This window comes from Saccostrea echinata, unplaced genomic scaffold (assembly GCF_033153115.1).
Source record: "Saccostrea echinata isolate AGI-Se365-2 ecotype Australia unplaced genomic scaffold, CSIRO_AGI_Sech_v1 ptg000034l, whole genome shotgun sequence".
NCBI classification, from domain to species: Eukaryota; Metazoa; Mollusca; class Bivalvia; order Ostreida; family Ostreidae; genus Saccostrea; species Saccostrea echinata.
This window is the reverse complement of record NW_026889783.1, coordinates 3,359,931-3,379,819: the sequence shown is the minus strand read 5'-3', so window position 1 is coordinate 3,379,819 and position 19,889 is coordinate 3,359,931. Positions and strand designations below refer to the sequence as shown.

The 19,889-nt window shown below is 33.4% G+C and overlaps 1 protein-coding gene across 1 annotated transcript; it reads left to right on the top strand.

Moving 5' to 3' along the window:
- The first annotated feature begins 9,759 nt into the window (after positions 1-9,759).
- Positions 9,760-11,706, top strand: LOC133199661 (toll-like receptor 4). The gene has a single exon (XM_061335535.1). It carries the CDS (start codon positions 9,805-9,807, stop codon positions 11,704-11,706), a length of 1,902 nt encoding a protein of 633 aa, XP_061191519.1. The 5' UTR covers positions 9,760-9,804.
- Positions 11,707-19,889: the final 8,183 nt, after the last annotated feature.

Here is a 19,889-nt window from a genome sequence, read left to right as displayed (position 1 = left end):
ACCAGGAACCTTGCCAAGGTCCTTAACAGGTCGAGACCACTAGATTTTCTGACGTCAGCATAAATTTGCATGTAAATTAGCTATCTGTTTACTTTACCGACTGTTGAATGAGTTGCAATGCATTATGGGCTACTACAAGTATCAATACGAACTCGGTTGTGTTGAAAATAAAGGGCAACTTGAATTGTCCCTTGGAAACTCGTTTTTAATTCTTTTTTTTAATATATATTTATGAAAGAAATATTGAAAATTATGTATAATCTTTCATTTCTATGCTCACATTTACAAAATTTGCTTTATGAAGCCTTATATCAACTTGCAATACATCGGCGTATACCATTGTTCACAGAGATGTATGGACTATTGTGTCGATAAAGCATTGGGTGTGGTTTTTTTCACGTGATATACATAGTTTTAGACAGCAGTACAAAGTGCGCAATTATTATTCAACTCCTCGATATTATCAATTTTTTTTCTGTTTTATAAAGTCACATGAAATGTATAGATAACGAATAGTCATACATCAATTAGCAATATATATTTTGGATGAAAAACTGTGTATGACTAAGCCCAGCATTTTTCCTTCCATTTTGATCTTAATATTTTACAATGCATGCAAGTTCTAGTACATATAGATTATTTATTGAGATTTATTATTCATGTTTATCAACAAATGAGAATGAATAAGCAATTGTTCAAATTAATTGTTCAAGTGTAACACTACAGCTGACTACCTATACCGTCTTTTGGTTGGTAACTGTAATTCAATAAAACAGGAGAGTTGTGCCGCCCTACGCTACACCGTCATTGAGAATGGAAGTGGGATACAGCTATATGAAAATACGTTTTATCAGAGGATCGTTACCGATAAATATTATACAGATATTATTTAGCGTGTAACTTCAAGCACCGTTAAGGCCCCTTGGCTGGTTGCGTTTCATTGACGATGTGGAGATGAAGTTGGTGGAGTGACGCAAAGGGCACGAGACGTTCATTTCATTTGTCAACTCTTTCCAATTTGCTGTAGTAATATCCAATTCTAAAAACAATACTCTTAAATACTGCATCTTCTCTTATTGATGTCGAATTTGAGTTCAATCCTCAAACGAAACCCACTGATTCCAAATGTGTATCATGACTACAAGTTGTCATCCCCCGCACACATTCAAGGGTGTGCCTAAAGGTCTAGCCACCCGAATCCGCAGCTTCTGTTCATCCCATTTATGCGCGAAGACTACAAATCCACAACGTACACTTAGGGATCACTTTACCCGGCGTCTGTCTGTCCGTCCGTCCGTCCGTCTGTCACACCCTATATCTTGAGAACTGTAAGAGATATGGATTTGTTTCTTTGCACATATATTGCATGGCACTTTGCCTTTTGTAAAATGCCGTGGATACCGGCCTCGTGATCCTTAAACTTGACTTTTGACCTACTTTTCAAAATAGATTATTTTGCCGATATACACCATGTTTTTGATATTTAAGAGTTAAATCTTAGAGCTTCTCAATAATATCGATATTCAGGTATTGCTTTTCGTTAACAAAAAATATCGTATTGGATACGTTTTTCCAGTACCGATATACCGGCAAAATAATTGGGCTTTAGATTTATGAAGTAAAATATGAAATTTAAGATGTCAGAAACGTTTTCAATCGTACATAACAGTACTAAACGGTAAAGGTTTCTGTTATATGGTTGCATTTCGTTGCAAAACTTTAGTGAAATCAACTAAAACACTTTTTTATTACAACGTATTTATGACAGTTTTATACACTGCTTATAAATGGAGGTTAATAAAATAAGAAAAGAGCATTTTAATTGTTATTAAAAATATTGCAATACATATTGCAATACAGTTCCAAATATTGCAATATATCGCAATACAAAATTTTTATCAGATACCCAGCCCTAGTAAATCTACACTATTTAGCTTGTGCACTGTTTGCCATAAAACATGAAAAAATACCAGCGTTACAGTCCGCTTGACCTTGTCCAACTTTGCAAAAATACTACAGAGACAGTTGATTAAACACGTGTCTTTTGAATTTTGAGAGCAGGGGTTTGAAATGAGCATTGATATCACATGTTTATGAGCTCATGACAATGTACATTGAAACGTAACATGCTGTACAATTACCACACAAAATGAAATAAAAAAATACATTGAATATACATCGGGATCTGTATACTAAACGGATCGTTGTTAACTGACAATTGCAAGCTCTAAGAAGTATTTTAATAATGACTGTTATACGAAACGCAGAGAATATCGTAAAGCCAAAAAATATTTCCAAAAAGTGCGTACTGACAATAATTATGGTGACATGGTTATTAAAAGTAAGCAATATAAAAAGACGTTGCAAAAACAGTTTAAGGAAAACCAAGAGTCTTTTATATGTAAATTGCGTGGACTACGTTCAACAGATCCGAAAGCATATTGGTCTCTATTAAATAAAAATTGCGAGAGAGGTAAAGGTATTATTAATACTGTAGTTTTAGATACCTTTTATAAACATTTCAAGGAACTAAACAATTCTGTAGTAGATTCTGATATAGACTCGCCACATAATTCATATGAATATAATTCATCGATTAACCAAAATATTACTGAAAAAGCGGTTTTCGATGGTGTTAAATCATTGAAAAATGGTAAATCTTGTAGTAGTGATATGATACTCAATGAATTTTTGAAGAATTCCATTAGTAAATTGATGCCAGTGTTTGTCCAAATTTTCAATATTGTCTTTGAAAGTGGAATTATACCTGAATCATGGGCTAAGGGAATGATATGCCTAATCTTTAAAAATAAAGGTGATCGTGCAAACCCAGACAACTATAGAGGAATAACTATACTGAGTTGTTTCGGGAAACTATTTACACGATGAGTAGATTTTTTTCACTTTTATTTCATATTTTCAGAATTCTAAATGTAATGACTCAATTATACTATTGTTGTCGTATCCCCAAACTTCTGAACCATGCAGTAAAATAGGAGCAACTACTAGTATTGCATCGAACAATATTAATAATAAAATATCAACAGGCAGACATAGCTTTCTAGCTTTACTTAAAACACTAAACATAGCTTTCCTTGCTTGTTGCACAAGTCTTAATTTATTCTTCTGAAAGTTACCCTTCCTTGTAAAAATAATGCCAAGGTATTGAAGCTCTTCTACAGTTGATACTTTCTCACCATTGTACATGAAAAAAGTATTTTCAGGTTGTCTACTTTTTGAAAATATTACAACATTTGTTTTTGAAGTATTAACTTTGAGATACCAAGTTTCACAGTAAAGATACATAGTATTCAGGGCTGACTGTAACTTAGATGCAGTTTCAGCAAACATAACTGTGTCGTCAGCATATAGTAACAAATACAACTTAAAAAACACCTCAATATCATCATTATCAAAAAGTAAATGAGATATTTTACCAACATCAGTAAGTCCATTATATGCATGGGACAAGAAATCAGTCAAATCATTGAGAAATAATGAAAACAAAAGGAGAGATAGATTTTCATCTTGTCTCACATCGATATTACACGTAAAAAACGCTGAGCATTTCGCACCGCTTCTTACACAAGATTTGGCATTATTATACAAGTTCTGCAAAACATTAAACATTTTACCATTAATATTACTGCGCAGAAGCTTCTGCCAAAGTAATGTTCTATGAACTGATTCAAGGGCTTTTTTATAGTCAATAAATGCACAGTATAATTTTTTACTTCTGGCTAAATACAAGTCGATAAGACACATCAGGTTAAAAATATGATCTACAGTTCCATATCCTTTCCAAAAACCCGCCTGCTCTTCATAAAGAATACCAGAATTTTTCACGTGACAGGATAGCCTATTCAAATAATGATATTGTATATGGTGAACTAGGTAGAGTGCCATTGTCTGTATCTATAAATGCCAGGATGGTTGGCTTTTGGCAAAGAATTGTCTCTGGAAAAAATGTAAAGATCTCTCGAATGTTATATGAAATTATGTATAATCTTGATAAAGAGGACATTTTCCAATTCAAGTGGTTGTCACATGTCAGTAGCGTACTCATCAAATATGGTTTTGGAAATTATTGGAATGATCAATTTGTTCCAAAAAATGTTTGCCTATCTAGAAAGGTTAAAGACCAATGTAAAGAAACTTTTACATCAGACTGGAAATTAAATATTTTTAGCTATCCTAAATGTGTTAATTATAGGATCTACAAAACAAACTTTGGTCTAGAGAAATATTTTTCTTTGTTACCCTTTGATCTTGTTTATAGTTTAAGCAAATTTCGATGTGTTAGTCAAAGATTACCTATTGAATGTGGAAGGTTTTTAAATACAGATAGAGCAGATAGATTATGTGATCTCTGTAGTGTTGGAGAAATTGGAGATGAATTTCACTATATTTTTAATTGCAATTTTTTCAATGATGAAAGAAGAAAGTACATACCTGAAAAAGTTTACAAAGTGAAAAATATCAATAGTTTTGCTAACCTGTTTAACAGTGATGATAAATTTACCTTAAATGGCTTGGCAAAATTTTGTAAGATTCTAATGTCTTTATTTCACTCTTGAAATTCCTTCCAATATCTCTAAATTAATATTGTATGTATGTTATTCCATTGTTCATTTGTTACTTTGTCATTGTTGATTTATTTTTGTTTTTGTACTTTTATGCCTCATCTGAGGCCATAAAGTGAAACAAAATGTTTCAATGTTTCAATGCAATCGAGCATCATGAAATTTTGAGTTTGTCTCTGTGCCATCATTTGGGCTCAATGTGTAAGTTGTACATGTTTTATTCCTAAAAGCTTCAAATTCCTCAAAGGACTAGACAATACTATTGTTACATGTAGAGAGAATTTAAAATTTTCCAATGCACATTTTACAAGCAGCTCAATATTAAAGAAAACGTCAGCCAAACGCTTTGATTGCCCAAAAAACTGCTATAATGGTGAAAAGTCTTACAAATTCCTACATAATAAATTTGTTTGTATCTTTCTTTTCGTGCTCAGTCGATATGCTTTTCTGTGAAGTCGATATAACAATGGACTGACCTCATAAAAGGGCTATATTTGTATAATATATAGGAGATAGACATATAGATATGATTTGAAACTTTGAAAAAGGATGCTACGTACGTGCCTGGTCAGGAGGAAATATACTGTAATCATTACATCAACATTTGAGGAGTATAAATCGTGTTGTGCATTCGATTATTAAACATATAATTATTTTTGGCGATAATGTCAAATTACGGAAACCTTTTCAAAGTATGGCACGCCGATTGCGTCAAAATTATTTTCTGCACAACGATCATGATTTTATACACGAGCTTGATGAAAAATATACACGAGTAAAATAAAAATGCACGTATCGGTAAAAATTGCACATAGTTTGAAAGATTTTTACACAAACATAACGAAAAATACACGAATCCGAATTTTTTTACACGATTAAGGGGTATAAAATGCACAAACGTAAAATCAAAAACTGCACGAGCAGAGGAAACTAAAAATTACACAAACAATTTTACTGGCATACAGCTGCGCATATCATTATTATGCACATAGAATATTCATCGTGTTCTTGGTTTTCTGTACTCTTTATCTCTTCATGAATGCTGGATGTAATCGAGAGAAAATGGCGTTGACGATGATATGCATGTTTGTTTGCTTCTTTATTTCTTTGCTAAAACTCGGTCTGATTTCTAGCTGATGCCAATCGAACGAATGAAGTGTTTTCTTGTGAACTGTGTGAGGAAAAATTAAAAGTTGCTCGGAGATATCATATTTTTCTTATATTGACCGAGATCCTAGCCAAAATATGGAGGTATTATATGATGCCGGACATAAATTGTTGCAAGAAAGGAGCATGTTTGTGTTAATGCGGGGAAAAAAAGTACCATTGCATATGATGCACTCGACTCCAAACTAAAAGTAATACATGTAGCAAACTCTAAATTCCTAACGATAAACATATCTTGCTTTTAAAAAGATGATAGAATTTTTTTTTTTTAAAATATACGCTCTATGGCGTTTTAAAAATCTCTGATAGATACAACTTTAACGGAAAGTACTTGTATAAAATAAAATTAACACATGCAGATAAAACGATTAATAAAGTGGATTCTTCATGAAAATGTTGGCAGAATTATTTCTGATTATAATTTATTTTGGTACTTCTCATTTGTACTAATTATGAATTCATTTGGGCAGAATTTTTTTTTCATTTAGGAATAGGAAATTATTCAGTATTTTTTTTTTTCAAAAAGATTAAAAAGTGGGGATTACCTGAACATAAAAAATATTTTATTTCTAATTATACATGTATCTTTACTTATAAAATATGAGGATATCAGCCTACACTATTATGAATTCCTTCCGTGATATCGCATATTTTCAGCCATAAACTACTCAATAAAAAAACAAGACATTCGTAATGGCGATTACTTGATAAATGTTTTCACTTTTAATAAAAAGGACCAGATAATTAAAGGGAAATATATATATACTCTATGTGCTGTAGTACATGAGGTTTTGTGTTTTGTTACTTAAAAATAACAAAACTCTACTCAAATGATCCTGGCACTGGTATAGCATATCATCAGTGACGGATCTGGTTCGTGCATTGATTGGAGTCGCAACATCTGAATCTATGTATTTATTAAAGTTTCAAATCGTTGGAGGACCATAATAACACATCAGAAATTTTAAAAACATAGTGAATTACTAAATATATCTACGTACAGTGTTACAAATAAGAAAATGGGAATGGATATTATAATAAATAGAAAGAACATAGAATGTGTTTTATCACTCTTGAATAATGCAAATAAATCTTGTTCTTTATGGAGCTCGAGGTTTGAAAAATATTTTCCAAGATAACAATTTCTCTTTACATTTCGAATTTGTATGCATAAAATTTTAATTGTTTTCCGAACACTCAGTTTTTGTAATAACACTTCTTTTACCCAAATCTATAGTCATTATAAAAAGAACATGACTGTATAATTACAAAATGAAAATAATCTTCAATAACATTAAAGGAACATATTTGATACAAGATCCACTTTTTAAAAGATTATTCTTGTGCATATCTAACGTTTTTGAAAATTCAGATTATGAGTAAAAAGCCTAATCTGTGCAATTTGTATTTTGTACGTATACATGTACAAGTAATTAAAAAGTTTGCTTTATAACAATATTGTATATGTGTATCAATGGCATCAACCAGGTCTTGTTTTACTTCGAGCATGACTACGAATAAATATAAGAAAACATGTGATGAATATAAACTTCAAGAAATCTTTGTTTTATTACCGTGTGCAAATTTATTATTGTCAAAATCTGCATTGAAAATAAATATGCATGTGTAGCCAAGTCCGAGCTAATTAAGTTCATCTTGTATGTCTTCTTGAATTTGGTCTTACAATATCGTTACAGTTCTGTTGAATTTCAATCCTGATTTCCGTAGACTATTATATGTACCCTTAAATTCTTAGAAAATATTTCAGGCACGTAGCATCAGTAGGGGCTTGCCCCCCCCCTTTTTTCCAAAAATAACCTACTTCTTTTGTAAATGTCCACTGAAAAGCTGGTCCCCCCTTTGCTGTAGGATAGGTTAAATCAAAGTAATTTGGTATTATGATGTGTTTCGAAAAGAAAGTGGAAGCCCCCCCCCCCCGCAATAGGATTTTTGAGTTTGGCAGGTAGGATGTCAAAAAAAAAAAAATTGGCTGCCACCACCACTTTCAAAAACGATACTACGTGTCTGTATTTTATAATTTTAAATTTTCTTAACTCCTTTATATGCATTTTAACTATTCAAAATAGACTACCGCCGGTACATTAAAAACAACATAAATTAACCTTTAATTCACATAAGTAAAAAAACTGTATAATTTTTCTACAGTTTCGTGGAGTTTTATGAAATCACCACACGTTGCTCAAAAGTTAAGACTACATGTACTTTATTACATACATATATCAAAAAGTGAGATATGCGTTTCAATATTAAAATTTAAGTTGCACAATTATTTGCTCGATTTTCTTTACTGTTGACTCCCAAAAAGTTTTCGGTCAAATTCCACAACCCAGATGATCGCAGCATTGCTTCAAAATCTTTGTATGAGTTGCTAGTAATATAATCTTTAATCAAAAGGTATTATTGGTGTGTCAAATAGCTATAAATTGATTAGCGTACAGGTGTCTTTCGTTCCAGAACCAGCAGGGAGGGATCTCTGTATGAAAAGGTCACGCATGTACATCCTTGATTAATACCAAAAGTACACTCAGTGGGTGGTGGAGGAGAGAAGAGTTTGATTTGTTGTTAACTCTCCTGTATTATATCACATGTTGTTTTTATTTATTTTTATTTAGGCCTATATGTCATTGTTTTAAACTTTCAAAAGAAATTGCTATACAGAGGAATGACATACTTTAAAAAATCCAACAATAAAACACACAACTGGTAATATGCAACCCCTTTTTTACGTTATTTATACATGTTTTCTGTGTAGAATGTTTTTTATTCGGGGGTGTTCATATATACTGCAAGTTTAACATTGTGTGCCAGTCAATTTATCTACATAATATACGTTGTACATATTCTTGAGAGTCTAGCGAAATTTCAAAAGAATCTTTTTTAAAAAGATTACTAACATGTTACTCCTCCTTTTGTATTTATAATATGTTTCAAGCATCCAAGCCTCATTGAGCTGTTCTCTAATGAATATTAATGACATGTGCGCAATGAGGATGCGTAGCATATTATGTCGATGTTGTATTCTCACTCGTGCAGTTTTCGTTTTTACGTTTGTGTAATTTTCTCAATATATCCTGTAAATATTTTGTTGATTGTGCAGTTTTTCTATAGTTTGTGTAAATTTCAATAACTTCGTGTATATTTTCCTCACTTTGTGTAAGTTTTTACTTACTCGTGTAATTTTTGTTTAAGGTCGTGCAGAAAATAATTTTGAAGCAATCGGCGTGGCATATCAAAGGGAAGTAAGAGAGAAAGAGTACTTTCTATTTCAAAGTATTTATGATAGAACATGGGGAAGTTTGCCCTCATTATCAGGACTACATTAAAGAGATTAAATCTTGTTTGCATTACATTTGGGAAAAATATTTCCATGGAATTAATTTTCATCATTTATGTTTTTTCCTTGTTGTCTTTTATATACTGTGAAGGACTAAACTGTTCTGATATCTCCGGATGTCGTTGCTACAAAAGAAATGGATACAATGTTGCTAATTGTTCAGGTCTAAACCTTGACCGTTTCCCTCGGTTTAACAAGCAGGTGACATTGATTGATGTGAGTTATAATTATCTTCAGTTCTTTCCACAAGAACTCCCTTCTAATGTAAGTTATCTTGATATATCTGCAAATAATATAACAGCAAATCATGCAATATATATGTGCTGCAGGTATTTAGAAACATTAAAAATTGACCACAATCGCCTAGGGAACGGAAGTGTACTGCATTCTTTGTTTGATAATCTATCTTCTTTACAATTCCTGTCGATAAAAAATAACACTGGCCGTTCTCTACTGCAAAACACCACATATCCCAAAGGATTATTTATTAGACTGGTAAAATTGGTCACCTTGCACATCGATGGATATAGCCCTGCCAATATTGGAGATCTTTTTAATAAAAACAATTCTCTGATATCCTTGGACATGTCAGGATTCGAGATGACATGTATCTTGCCTTTGATTAAAAAGGATATGTTTCAAGATTTAGTTCAAATCAAGAGTTTATCACTCTCTTATTGTGGGATCAAAAGTATAGAAATGGGAGCATTTGAAGGATTACATTTTCTGGAGCATTTGGATATTTCCAACAATGACCAGTTAACACTGGATGGCATACCAAATGTAACAAACAGAATCAATCCAGAAATTCAACTTTTAAACTTTGAGAAGTTACATTGCATCTCTGGAATAATTCGGGTCCTAAAAATCAAACATGTCAAATACTTGAATTTTACACATTTGAAAACGCTCAATCTTGCTTCAAACCGCATTGCTTATTTTGAGAGAGGTGTAACACAATTATTACCCATTACATTGAAGAATCTTAATGTCGGAAACAACTTACTGATTAAGGGAATTTACATTCTTCAACTCAATCGCTTAAATGAACTTGAAACACTCAACATCAGCTATCAGAATCAGGCATACCACAGTTTTGCCGATATTATGTCTTCGTGCACCGAAGAACTTGTCCAAAGGATATCTACTTGCGAAAATCAGTCAGAATCGAACTTAAAGGCTATGCAAATTGAGACAGACGAGAAATATAGTAAACGATCATGGTATGACGGTTTTAACTTTACATTTTACCTTCCTCCAAAATTGAGAGTTTTATACATTCACCACACACAATATACGTTTCCTATAGATTTACCGGTTATTGTCAATACTTCTATTACACATATTTACGCATACAATAATTTGTTTATTAAAATCTTATATCCTGTGTATAACTTAGACAAATTGGAGTACGTGGATTTATCACAAAATCTTTTGACCAATTTGTCTGGTATTCGTAAAACTGACTGTACTAGTTTGAAATATTTGAACTTATCATATAACATGCTCGGGGATTCTTTAGAGGACAAATCTAGTAGTGAAATATTTTCCCACTTTGATAGTTTGGAAGTGTTAGATCTGTCAACCAATCGACTTACAGGTTTGGCACCAAATATATTTACTTCTCTAACGAATATTAAACATCTGAATGTAAGTTTTAACAAAATTGATGAATGGGTTGTCGGAATGAGACACATGAAACATCTAGTTTCCGTGGATCTCTCTAATAATGATCTGAGTGCACTCAACAAAAAGACCATGGCTGATCTTCAGTCGCTTGCATCTTTAAATAAAACCATCTCTGTTAATCTTCTGGGAAACCCCTTGATGTGCACTTGTAATAATATGCGATTTTTGACATGGCTAAGTCGTTCTGTATCGTTAGGCTTGCAATTCATCCATCTAGAGGAATACAGATGTGTACTTTCTAACAGTTCTTCTACAAAAATTGGCAACATTACCATATTTGTCCACCAAATGAAAGTGGAATGTACGGAATACCAGTTTATAATAGTAGGTTGTTCGTTTTTGATTCTGGTATTTTTTGGAATCACAGCATGGAAAATTCTCCGCAGATATCAATGGACATTACGTTACTGGTACTACGTTTCTAGAGGTACACCTCAACACTATAAAAACAAAGGGATTTTCCACTTCCGGTACGACGCCTTCTTGTCATATGATGAGGAAGACCATCAAATAGCTTTGCTAGTAGCCAATAAATTAGAAACTAACAAGCATCTGAAATTGTGTATCCCAGAGAGAGATTTCATGCCCGGGACAAATATTGCTGATAACATTATAAATGCCATTCACATCAGCAGGAAATTCTTTTGCATCATTTCGACAAACTACGTCAATTCACAATGGTCCATGTTTGAATTTCAAATGGGACAAATAGACGCCATCCACTCAAAGCTCCGACAAGAGAAGAATATTTTTATAGTTCTTTTACTAAAAGACACGCTTTCAATCGAAGCATTAAACCCAGCTGTTTTAGCCGTACTTGAAACTGATTCCTGTGTTACATATACTTCTGGAAGGGATTCTGAGCTTTTGTGCTTTGAGAAGCTGGATGAAATGTTATGCTTAAACAAATGAGTATCTAATATTTTATGATCTTTGGTCGTAAAATAAGACTTTCTTTTGGAATTGAATTAATCTTTACGGATTTTATTGTTTGATTTTATTGTGACTTTGATGGGAGATGGAGTATCTGCGTAGAATTTTATGTTTTCTTTTCTGGTTCGTATTTTGACCAACATTATACATACTAATTATAAGGACCTTATTAAGGCCATTGTTTTATACCATAAGAGATCTTTAGGTCTGAAGACAGGTTCCTCAATGTATATACCTTTTTGCCAAGAATTTGTAATTGAAATGTTGCTCCTTTAATAAGCTTCCTCCCAAAAATGAGGTCCATTTTAGACATTTGTGCAATATTCTAGATGACGGTATTTTCTAACCAGAAATCACTTGATTTGCTAATACATGTTTTACAATTTTTGGCATATTCTTTGGTGAGAGACATTTTGAAACCAGTAAAGAAATCAGAAGACAAATATTTTGGTATCGTGTATATGGAAGAGAAAAAATACAAAAAAGAAGATATTCATGGAATGCATTGTTGGACCTAAATGATGTTTATGCATCGAATCACTTATATGTTTGTGCAGAAAATGTAAATAAAAATAATTAAATCGTATGTGGTCACAAATCACTAAGATTTGTTTTCATTCTTGGTTTCCTTTTTTTTTTTTGTTTCGTGATGCAGACACCAACTGTTTTCTTTGGTTTTTAAAGATAAGAGGTTTATGTTATTTCTTGTGCAAATATTTTCTGAATATTATTAAAGTAGAGGAGACTCCATCCCTTCATTACACTTTCAGAAAGACACAAAGAATAAAATATTAATTAATTGTAAAAGCTATATTATTTAGCCTATGTTCACCGTTCGTTATCATTAACTTTTTTTCCATTATCACATTGCTTGTAGTTTCTAAATGCTCTGGAGCAATTGAACTCATTTTTGGAATCATTTTTGAACTCTTGACCTTGGAGTTTGACCTACATTTGAAGTACTTTAACCTTGACCTTGAGCTGTCATACTGGGGCATCATTGTTTCACAAATGCATCTTGTTGAACATGAAATGCACTTTCAATGTAATACAAAGTTAGCCCCACCTGGGGACAATAATTTCACAACTCGATAAAGGGCTTATATCTTATTGTCATCATGCAGTCTGCTTGCCAGATGTCCAGAGATAAAGATTTTCAAAGGTATAATGAATGTGAAATATATAGATGCATGATGCTTGCCCCAATGTCTAAAATTTCCCAATTTTGAAACATTTGAAGACTAAGATTAATCCTTTTTTAAATATATGGACCCAGCACTAGGGTCTTTTAATCTGGAACTAAGGGGACAATTCACAATTTCAGTAAGGGGTTAACTACTCATTATATTTATATAAACAGTAAATCTGTAGGATACTATACTGGTATATCATGAAATATTCTTCCTAGAAATGGCGTCGGAATTTCATAAATATTATGGATTCTGCAGAGGATTACGCCAGGCGATGAGCCAGACATAAAAAAGAAGAACTTTACACTTTGTCAGAATGGATTAAATGTATCAGATGTATGTTAAAATCGTGCATTAAAAAATTGAGGTGCAATATGACAACCATCTATCCATCTGTATTCAGTAATCCAGAGGTGAAAAAAGAATTAGATAGATTACATGATCAGTACGTACTGGTCCCTGCTGACAAAGCACGTAACAACATTGTCTTTGTTTGTAAGGCTCATTATATTAAATGTATTTTAGAGGAACTTGGATTTAATTCTACAAGTGGTAATCCAACTTATACTCATAGTTTCCTTTCTAAGGAAGACATTCTTCAAAATCATATATAAGTTTTGAATATTTTTAATATTCCAAACAACCAAAATGAATTTGAATTACCATATTTATATTGGATTCCGAAACTTCATAAAAATACTTACAAACAAAGACACACAATGACCTTGTCAGCAAATACAATTTATCATTGAGTCAAATGCTGACTGACTTTTTCATACTAATTGTTAGGCTATTATTTACACACTGAAATGTCGACGGATTTTTCCGTTATTTCCCGATCATGACAAAGAGCACACGGCGGGTGTAACCGGTCGGCAGGGGATGCTCACTCCTCCATGGCACCTGATCCCACCTCTGATGTTTAGGGGGTCCGTGTTTGACCTGCTCCTATTTTGTATTGTTTAATGGACTTCTGAGCTTGAATACTGTTCGTTATCTCCATATATTTCATTCTTAATATCAGACCTAATAACTCCATACTAGAACTTGAGTCCTGACTAGAGGGCTAACTACTTATTATAATTATGCAAACAGTTTCTCTGCCAGATGTCCGCAAGTAAAGAAGATCTTCATAGATTTATAATGTATTAACTAAGTATGAACTAATTTAGAATCCTTGAACTATTTTGATTGAAGGCTGTGTACTAATTATAAGCCATGCAATCAGATTCTCTACTAAATATACTGAAAGGAAAAAAAATATGGGTAACATATGAGGTGATTTGTTGATATTTATTCGAATGATTTTTCCTTGAAATGTTCCTTGTGATTTCAATAAATCTTTATCAAGAAGTTACGAAGATCTCACTAGATTTTGAAGCTCATTTGACGGTACATCCCCCTCTAAAAAAAGTTAAATTGAAAGACTCATTCTATCTCTTATGCCTTGTCGCGCATCTCTCACAGCATTGATTCTCCTGTACATGGAGTTTATCAGTGCATTTATCCTTCTCATGGGGATATCCTACTCTTCCAACAAGGCGGCCCTTTGTTTGTCGGAAGTTCCTGGGGCAATCCGACGCCTTAAGACCATACTGTCCAGGTACTCCAACAAATGTTCCTTTGGGGACAAATGCGGACTACAGGGTCCAATCGAGTGTGTTAATGTGATTGTTTTCAAGAAAGTCTCGACAAACCCTGATTACATGGGCCGGGGGATATCATGCAGGAAAATACGCCATGTGCGCGATTGATAGGGACACCAAAGTGAGAGTGACGTACTCGCGCAATCGGTTTCTTTCATTTTTAGGGTGAATGTGACGATTATTTTTGTCCATTGTCTTACTTGCAGTTTCCGTGGTATTTGTGTGGCGGTTATACAAGTGGCAAGATGAATATCCCTGTCTTAACAGAGCGTAGTTACGTGCGGACTCCGCCCTTGTAGTCATTCGGCATTCTTCCATCTCCTCTCAGGTGACCGACGAAACGATCTATGGTGGAAACATTCAAAAAAGAACTACACAGCAACCAGTTGTTGCCTTCCTTACAGTAGCAGTTCAATACCCTTACCCCTCTGAAATTCCGTCGACTGCCTTTTGATTGAAAGAAATTCAAATTGACTGTAAATAGCAAAAAAAGATTCTATACATTCAGAGTATCAAGTTGTATGACAAAATGTGTTAATGAATTCTCATCATCATTCTTTTTTTTCTTTTTTTTTTGTATATTTTCACTGTGTGACTTCATACATTTCAAGGATGAGTAGGTCTGGGCACCGATTTCGATGCACAGTGTTTAAGATAATCTTCTGATTGTTTTTCATAATTTTGGGTCAGGCATTTAAATAAGCGCATGTTGCATTACCCGCGTTTCCTTTTCCCTTCGGTATATCTGTGAGTGAAGATTTTCAAAGTACACTGTATACATAAAATGTTATTTCAGATGATGGCGAGAGACAAAAAAATGTTTTTGTTTAAAGTTGAGCTGAATTTTTGTTCAAAATCAAATTGGTTGTTCAGAACTAGTGCAAAATCATAGTAAGGTACATGACCAACGGTAAAAAGACACTTCTGGAAGTGTTTTATTCATAGGCATCTAAAACTTCCTCGTGAATTTAAAGCCTCGTGAGTTTAAAGCCCCATCGGAGTTACTTCCTTGATCGAGACGTCGAAGCTTAACAACAATGCAGGCTGGGGGGGTTTCGTGCAAGCGTAGCAAGTCTCCAGTTCCATAGATTTTGAGGCCTTTTCCAAATACCTGATATTTTCCCCCTTTAACGCCGAGTTTTGATTTCCTCGTGAATGTGTACAGGCATATGATATTGAATTAAACGTGACTTTTAAAAATAAATTCCTTATATACCTGATACTAGTACCTTACACATTTCTCGAGTGCTCTTGGTTTTTTTTCAAACAACCATGTAAATGGAAAGCACCATTCAATTGAAAGCACTGTAGAAGACTGGCTTTTAATGTTATATTATCTATAATGAGAAAAAAGGAAATAAACGAGTATCATTTAATCAACTTTAAAGGACCGTGAAGCGAGTTCTTCATTAGGTTGTCAAAAAATTACAAATAGGAAAAATTATTAAAAATTGTTAAAAATTTGAAGATTTCTTTTTTTTGTATGAAGTTTGTTAAGTTATGGCGAAATAAGGAATTATAATTATCTCAACATTAGACGAGCATAAAATCGTGTTTGCATTTGATTATAAAACAAACACATTTATAGATATATGGAATAGTTCAGAAAGAGCTAACATTTGATTATTATCATTTAGTTGTTTTTCTATTTTGGAAAATCTTTTGACATCAAGTAGCAAAGAGGATTCGCCTATTTTATGTAAAATTGTATATAATGGATAAGATTTGGTTTGATTTGAACATGTATTATTTACTTTAAATTTTAAATTGGGATCAGGCAAAAGTTCTATAAACTTAATACGCCCTTTTCCTCCCTGTGAATTATATCAAACATATTTACACATATGGGTAACAGTTTAAAATGAATAAGTTCGGAAAAACATAATACTAGTAATCAAATGATCAAATGTTCTATAGGAATACATACATTATACAACAGAAAAATTGGATAGAATTCGCAAAAAGTAATTATTGCATCAACAAAAACAATCTGACTTTTTAATAAATGTTTATATAATTGAAAAAGGTATTCGTTCTCAACATTGCTTAACGATTTATTTCCCGAAATTTGTCGAATAAGGATAAATTCTATCAATATACAAAATTAAGATTAAACATTAGATTGTCAATATAGAGTATAATATTAACCATGATCTAAAAGTTATAGAAGAATGGTCCAAAAATTGTTTTTAAAATTTAATCTTCATAAAACTAAAGTTGTATTCTTTACACTCAAAAAAGAGTTTGACCTTCCTAAATTATATTTTTAAGAATGTAAGTTAGAATGTGAATCTTCGCAGAAGCATCTTGTATTATTTTTCTACCAAGATTTAAGCTGGTCTGAATATATGAATAGCATTGTAAATACTGCATATAAAAAGCTCGCCCTTTTGAAAAAGCTCAAATTCACTCATGGACGAAACACTCTTTTTAAAATGTACATGTACAACTTTTGTCAGGCTCCATCTCTAATATGCTTCAGTTTTCTTGGATGGATGTTCACTTTGTGATATAGAAAAATTAGAGAACTTTCAGCTTACTGTTGGAAGAACGATCTCTAGTCTTCCAATTTTTGCTTCTAGAGACATGCTCTTATTTAGAAACAGGACTTGAACCTCTTGAAAAAAGGAGAATAGCTAAGTTAACAACTATTTTCAAAGTACATAACAATGCTTTTCCCGATGGCCTAAAACAAATTTGTCCAAAAAATCGAGGAGATGAAACAACATATAATATACAAAGTACAGAAGACTACACAATTCAAAAATGTATGCTTGAAACTTTTCAAAAAATCTTTTGTCCCAACGCGATTAGTATCTGGAACTCCCTTACACTGGTAAAAGAAGTAACTTCCATTAATGGATTAAAAAAAAAAAAGAATATGTTTATCTCCCTCTAAACTGCCTTCGTAATTCTCATACAGGAAACATTATTTGAATAAAATCCATTCCGAATTAAGACAGAATTGTATACTTAATAATGACATATCGAAGAAACATAATAGATTCAGCCAAAGTTTCATGTGGTCAAACTGAACAGGCCCGTAGGAAGCAATTTCAGTTTGGGGGGCACAGCCATACATTTTAGTTGAGGGGGCACTATCAACTACCAAAAATTTCTTGACAAGCAAAAAAAAAGAAAAAAAAAAGGTCATCAGACGTATTTATTGAGGGGGCACAGGCATATAGTAGCTATTCCTACGGCCATGCTGAAGATGTGTATATCATATCTTCTTTACATGTAAGAAATATAAACGCCTAAGAAATGACCTAGTACAATTTTCTTCAACCATTTGACAATATATTCACACTAAAATTTCTATAGAATTTTCGGTTTAGGTAAACCTTAGGTAAACATGACAGGGAGCACACGGCGGGTGTGACCGGTCGACGGGGGATGCTTACTCCTCCATGGCACCTGATCCCGCCTCTGATGTTATTGGAGGTCCGTGTTTGCTCTGCTCCCGATTTGTATTGTTTAAATGGACTATGAGCTTGAATACTGTTCGTTATCTCCATATTTCAATATTAATTTTTCAATATTTTATTATGGGGAATGAAATATACGGAGATAACGAACAGTATTCAAGCTAAAAAAAACAACTAAACAATACAAATCAGGAGCAGAGCAAATACAGATCTCTAAATCATCAGAGGTGGGATTATCTGCCGACCGGTCACACCAGCCGTGTGCTCCTTGTCATGATCGGGATAGAACAGAAAAATCCGTCGACAATTCAGTGTGTATATAATGGCCTAACAATTAGTATGAAAAACGTCAGTCAGCATTTGACTTAATGATAGATTGTATTTGCTAACAAGGTCAATGTATCGACCATAGAACTTACGAAATGATGACTTTAAACGAGTCTTTTCTATCTATTCGGGTAGACTTCAATTTACAATATGTATCTTCGAATTTATTCTATATCCATAATAAACAAATGACTTTAAATCTTTGTCATGTATGAAGTTTTAAAATTATTTATTATAATTATCATTTTTAGGTCACCTCGACGAAGTCGAGATGAGCTTATGCTATACCCCCAGCGTCGGCGTCCCGGTTAAAGTTTTAGGAGTAAGTCCATTCCCAAGTAACTATAAGACCTACCTGGACCAAACTTGCAATGATGTTGCATCTAGGAATGGACACTACCACACTTGCTTCGGATGCTGGATCTGACCTACATTTTCCAATTGAGTGACCAGGTTAAAGTTTTTGGAGCAGGCCCATTCCCAAGTAACTATAAGCCCTTCCTGGACCAAACTTGCATGGATGATGCATCTAGGAATGGACACTACCACACTTGCTACAGATGCTGGATCTGACCTACATTTTCCGAATGAGTGACCAGGTTAAAGTTTTTGGAGCAGGTCCATTCCCAAGTAACTATAAGCCTTACTTTGACCAAACTTGCATGGATGATGCATCTTGGGATGTACGCTAACCAACCTGCTTCGGATGCAGGATTCGACCTAGATTTTCCACATGAGTGAATTTTAGCCATATTTTAACCAAATTAGCATTGATGATGTAGCTAGAGATGGTCACTTCCAGACTTGCTTTGGATTCTGAATCTGACCTACATTTTCCAGATGAGTGACTAGGATATTTTTTCTGGAATAGCTATATAACATTATGGCTTCTTATGATTAAACTTGCATAGATGGTGCATCTAAGAATGAAAACTTCCAGGCTTACTTTGGATGTTGGAACTGACCAAAATTTTCTTGATTAGTAAACAGGAGAAAACGTTTTTTGAACAGGTCTATTTCCAAGTAACTATAAGTCGTACTTAAACCAAACTTGCATGGATATTGATCTTGGGATGTACACTAACTCAAAAAAGAATATAATGTGAAATTTGCTTTACTTAAGGATTTCCTTCCCTAAAAGGACCTAATTCTCTATCCTTAAATATTCATCACGTATGTAATACTCTGATATTAATTCAAAGCATTTTACAGTAGAAAAAGATTTACCAAGAGAAAGTTTCAAAAATGTAATTATATGGAAACGTCACCACTTGCCGGTGGAGAGCTACAAATTTTCAACTATACTCGGCACTTAGGGTCATTGAGCAGTGGGGGATCGCAGCACATACTGGGCCTCGGTTTATACGGTCTCATCCGAAGGACCGGTCTCCACGTCCCGCAGTGGTATTCGAACCCGCGACGTAAGGTTCAACTCCTTTCTTTGCGACTCTAGAGCAGACGCTCTAACCACTGCGCCACGCGGGCGACAAAGTCTGGTAGATTCTGGCTAGATTCTAGCTAAAAAAAAGTGTCTTTAAAATATTTTGTATATCATGATATAACATGTATAA

What these genes read in the sequence shown, in the direction of transcription:
- LOC133199661 (XM_061335535.1), top strand. Translation starts at nt 9,805, where the DNA reads ATGGGAGCATTTGAAGGATTACATTTTCTGGAGCATTTGGATATTTCC.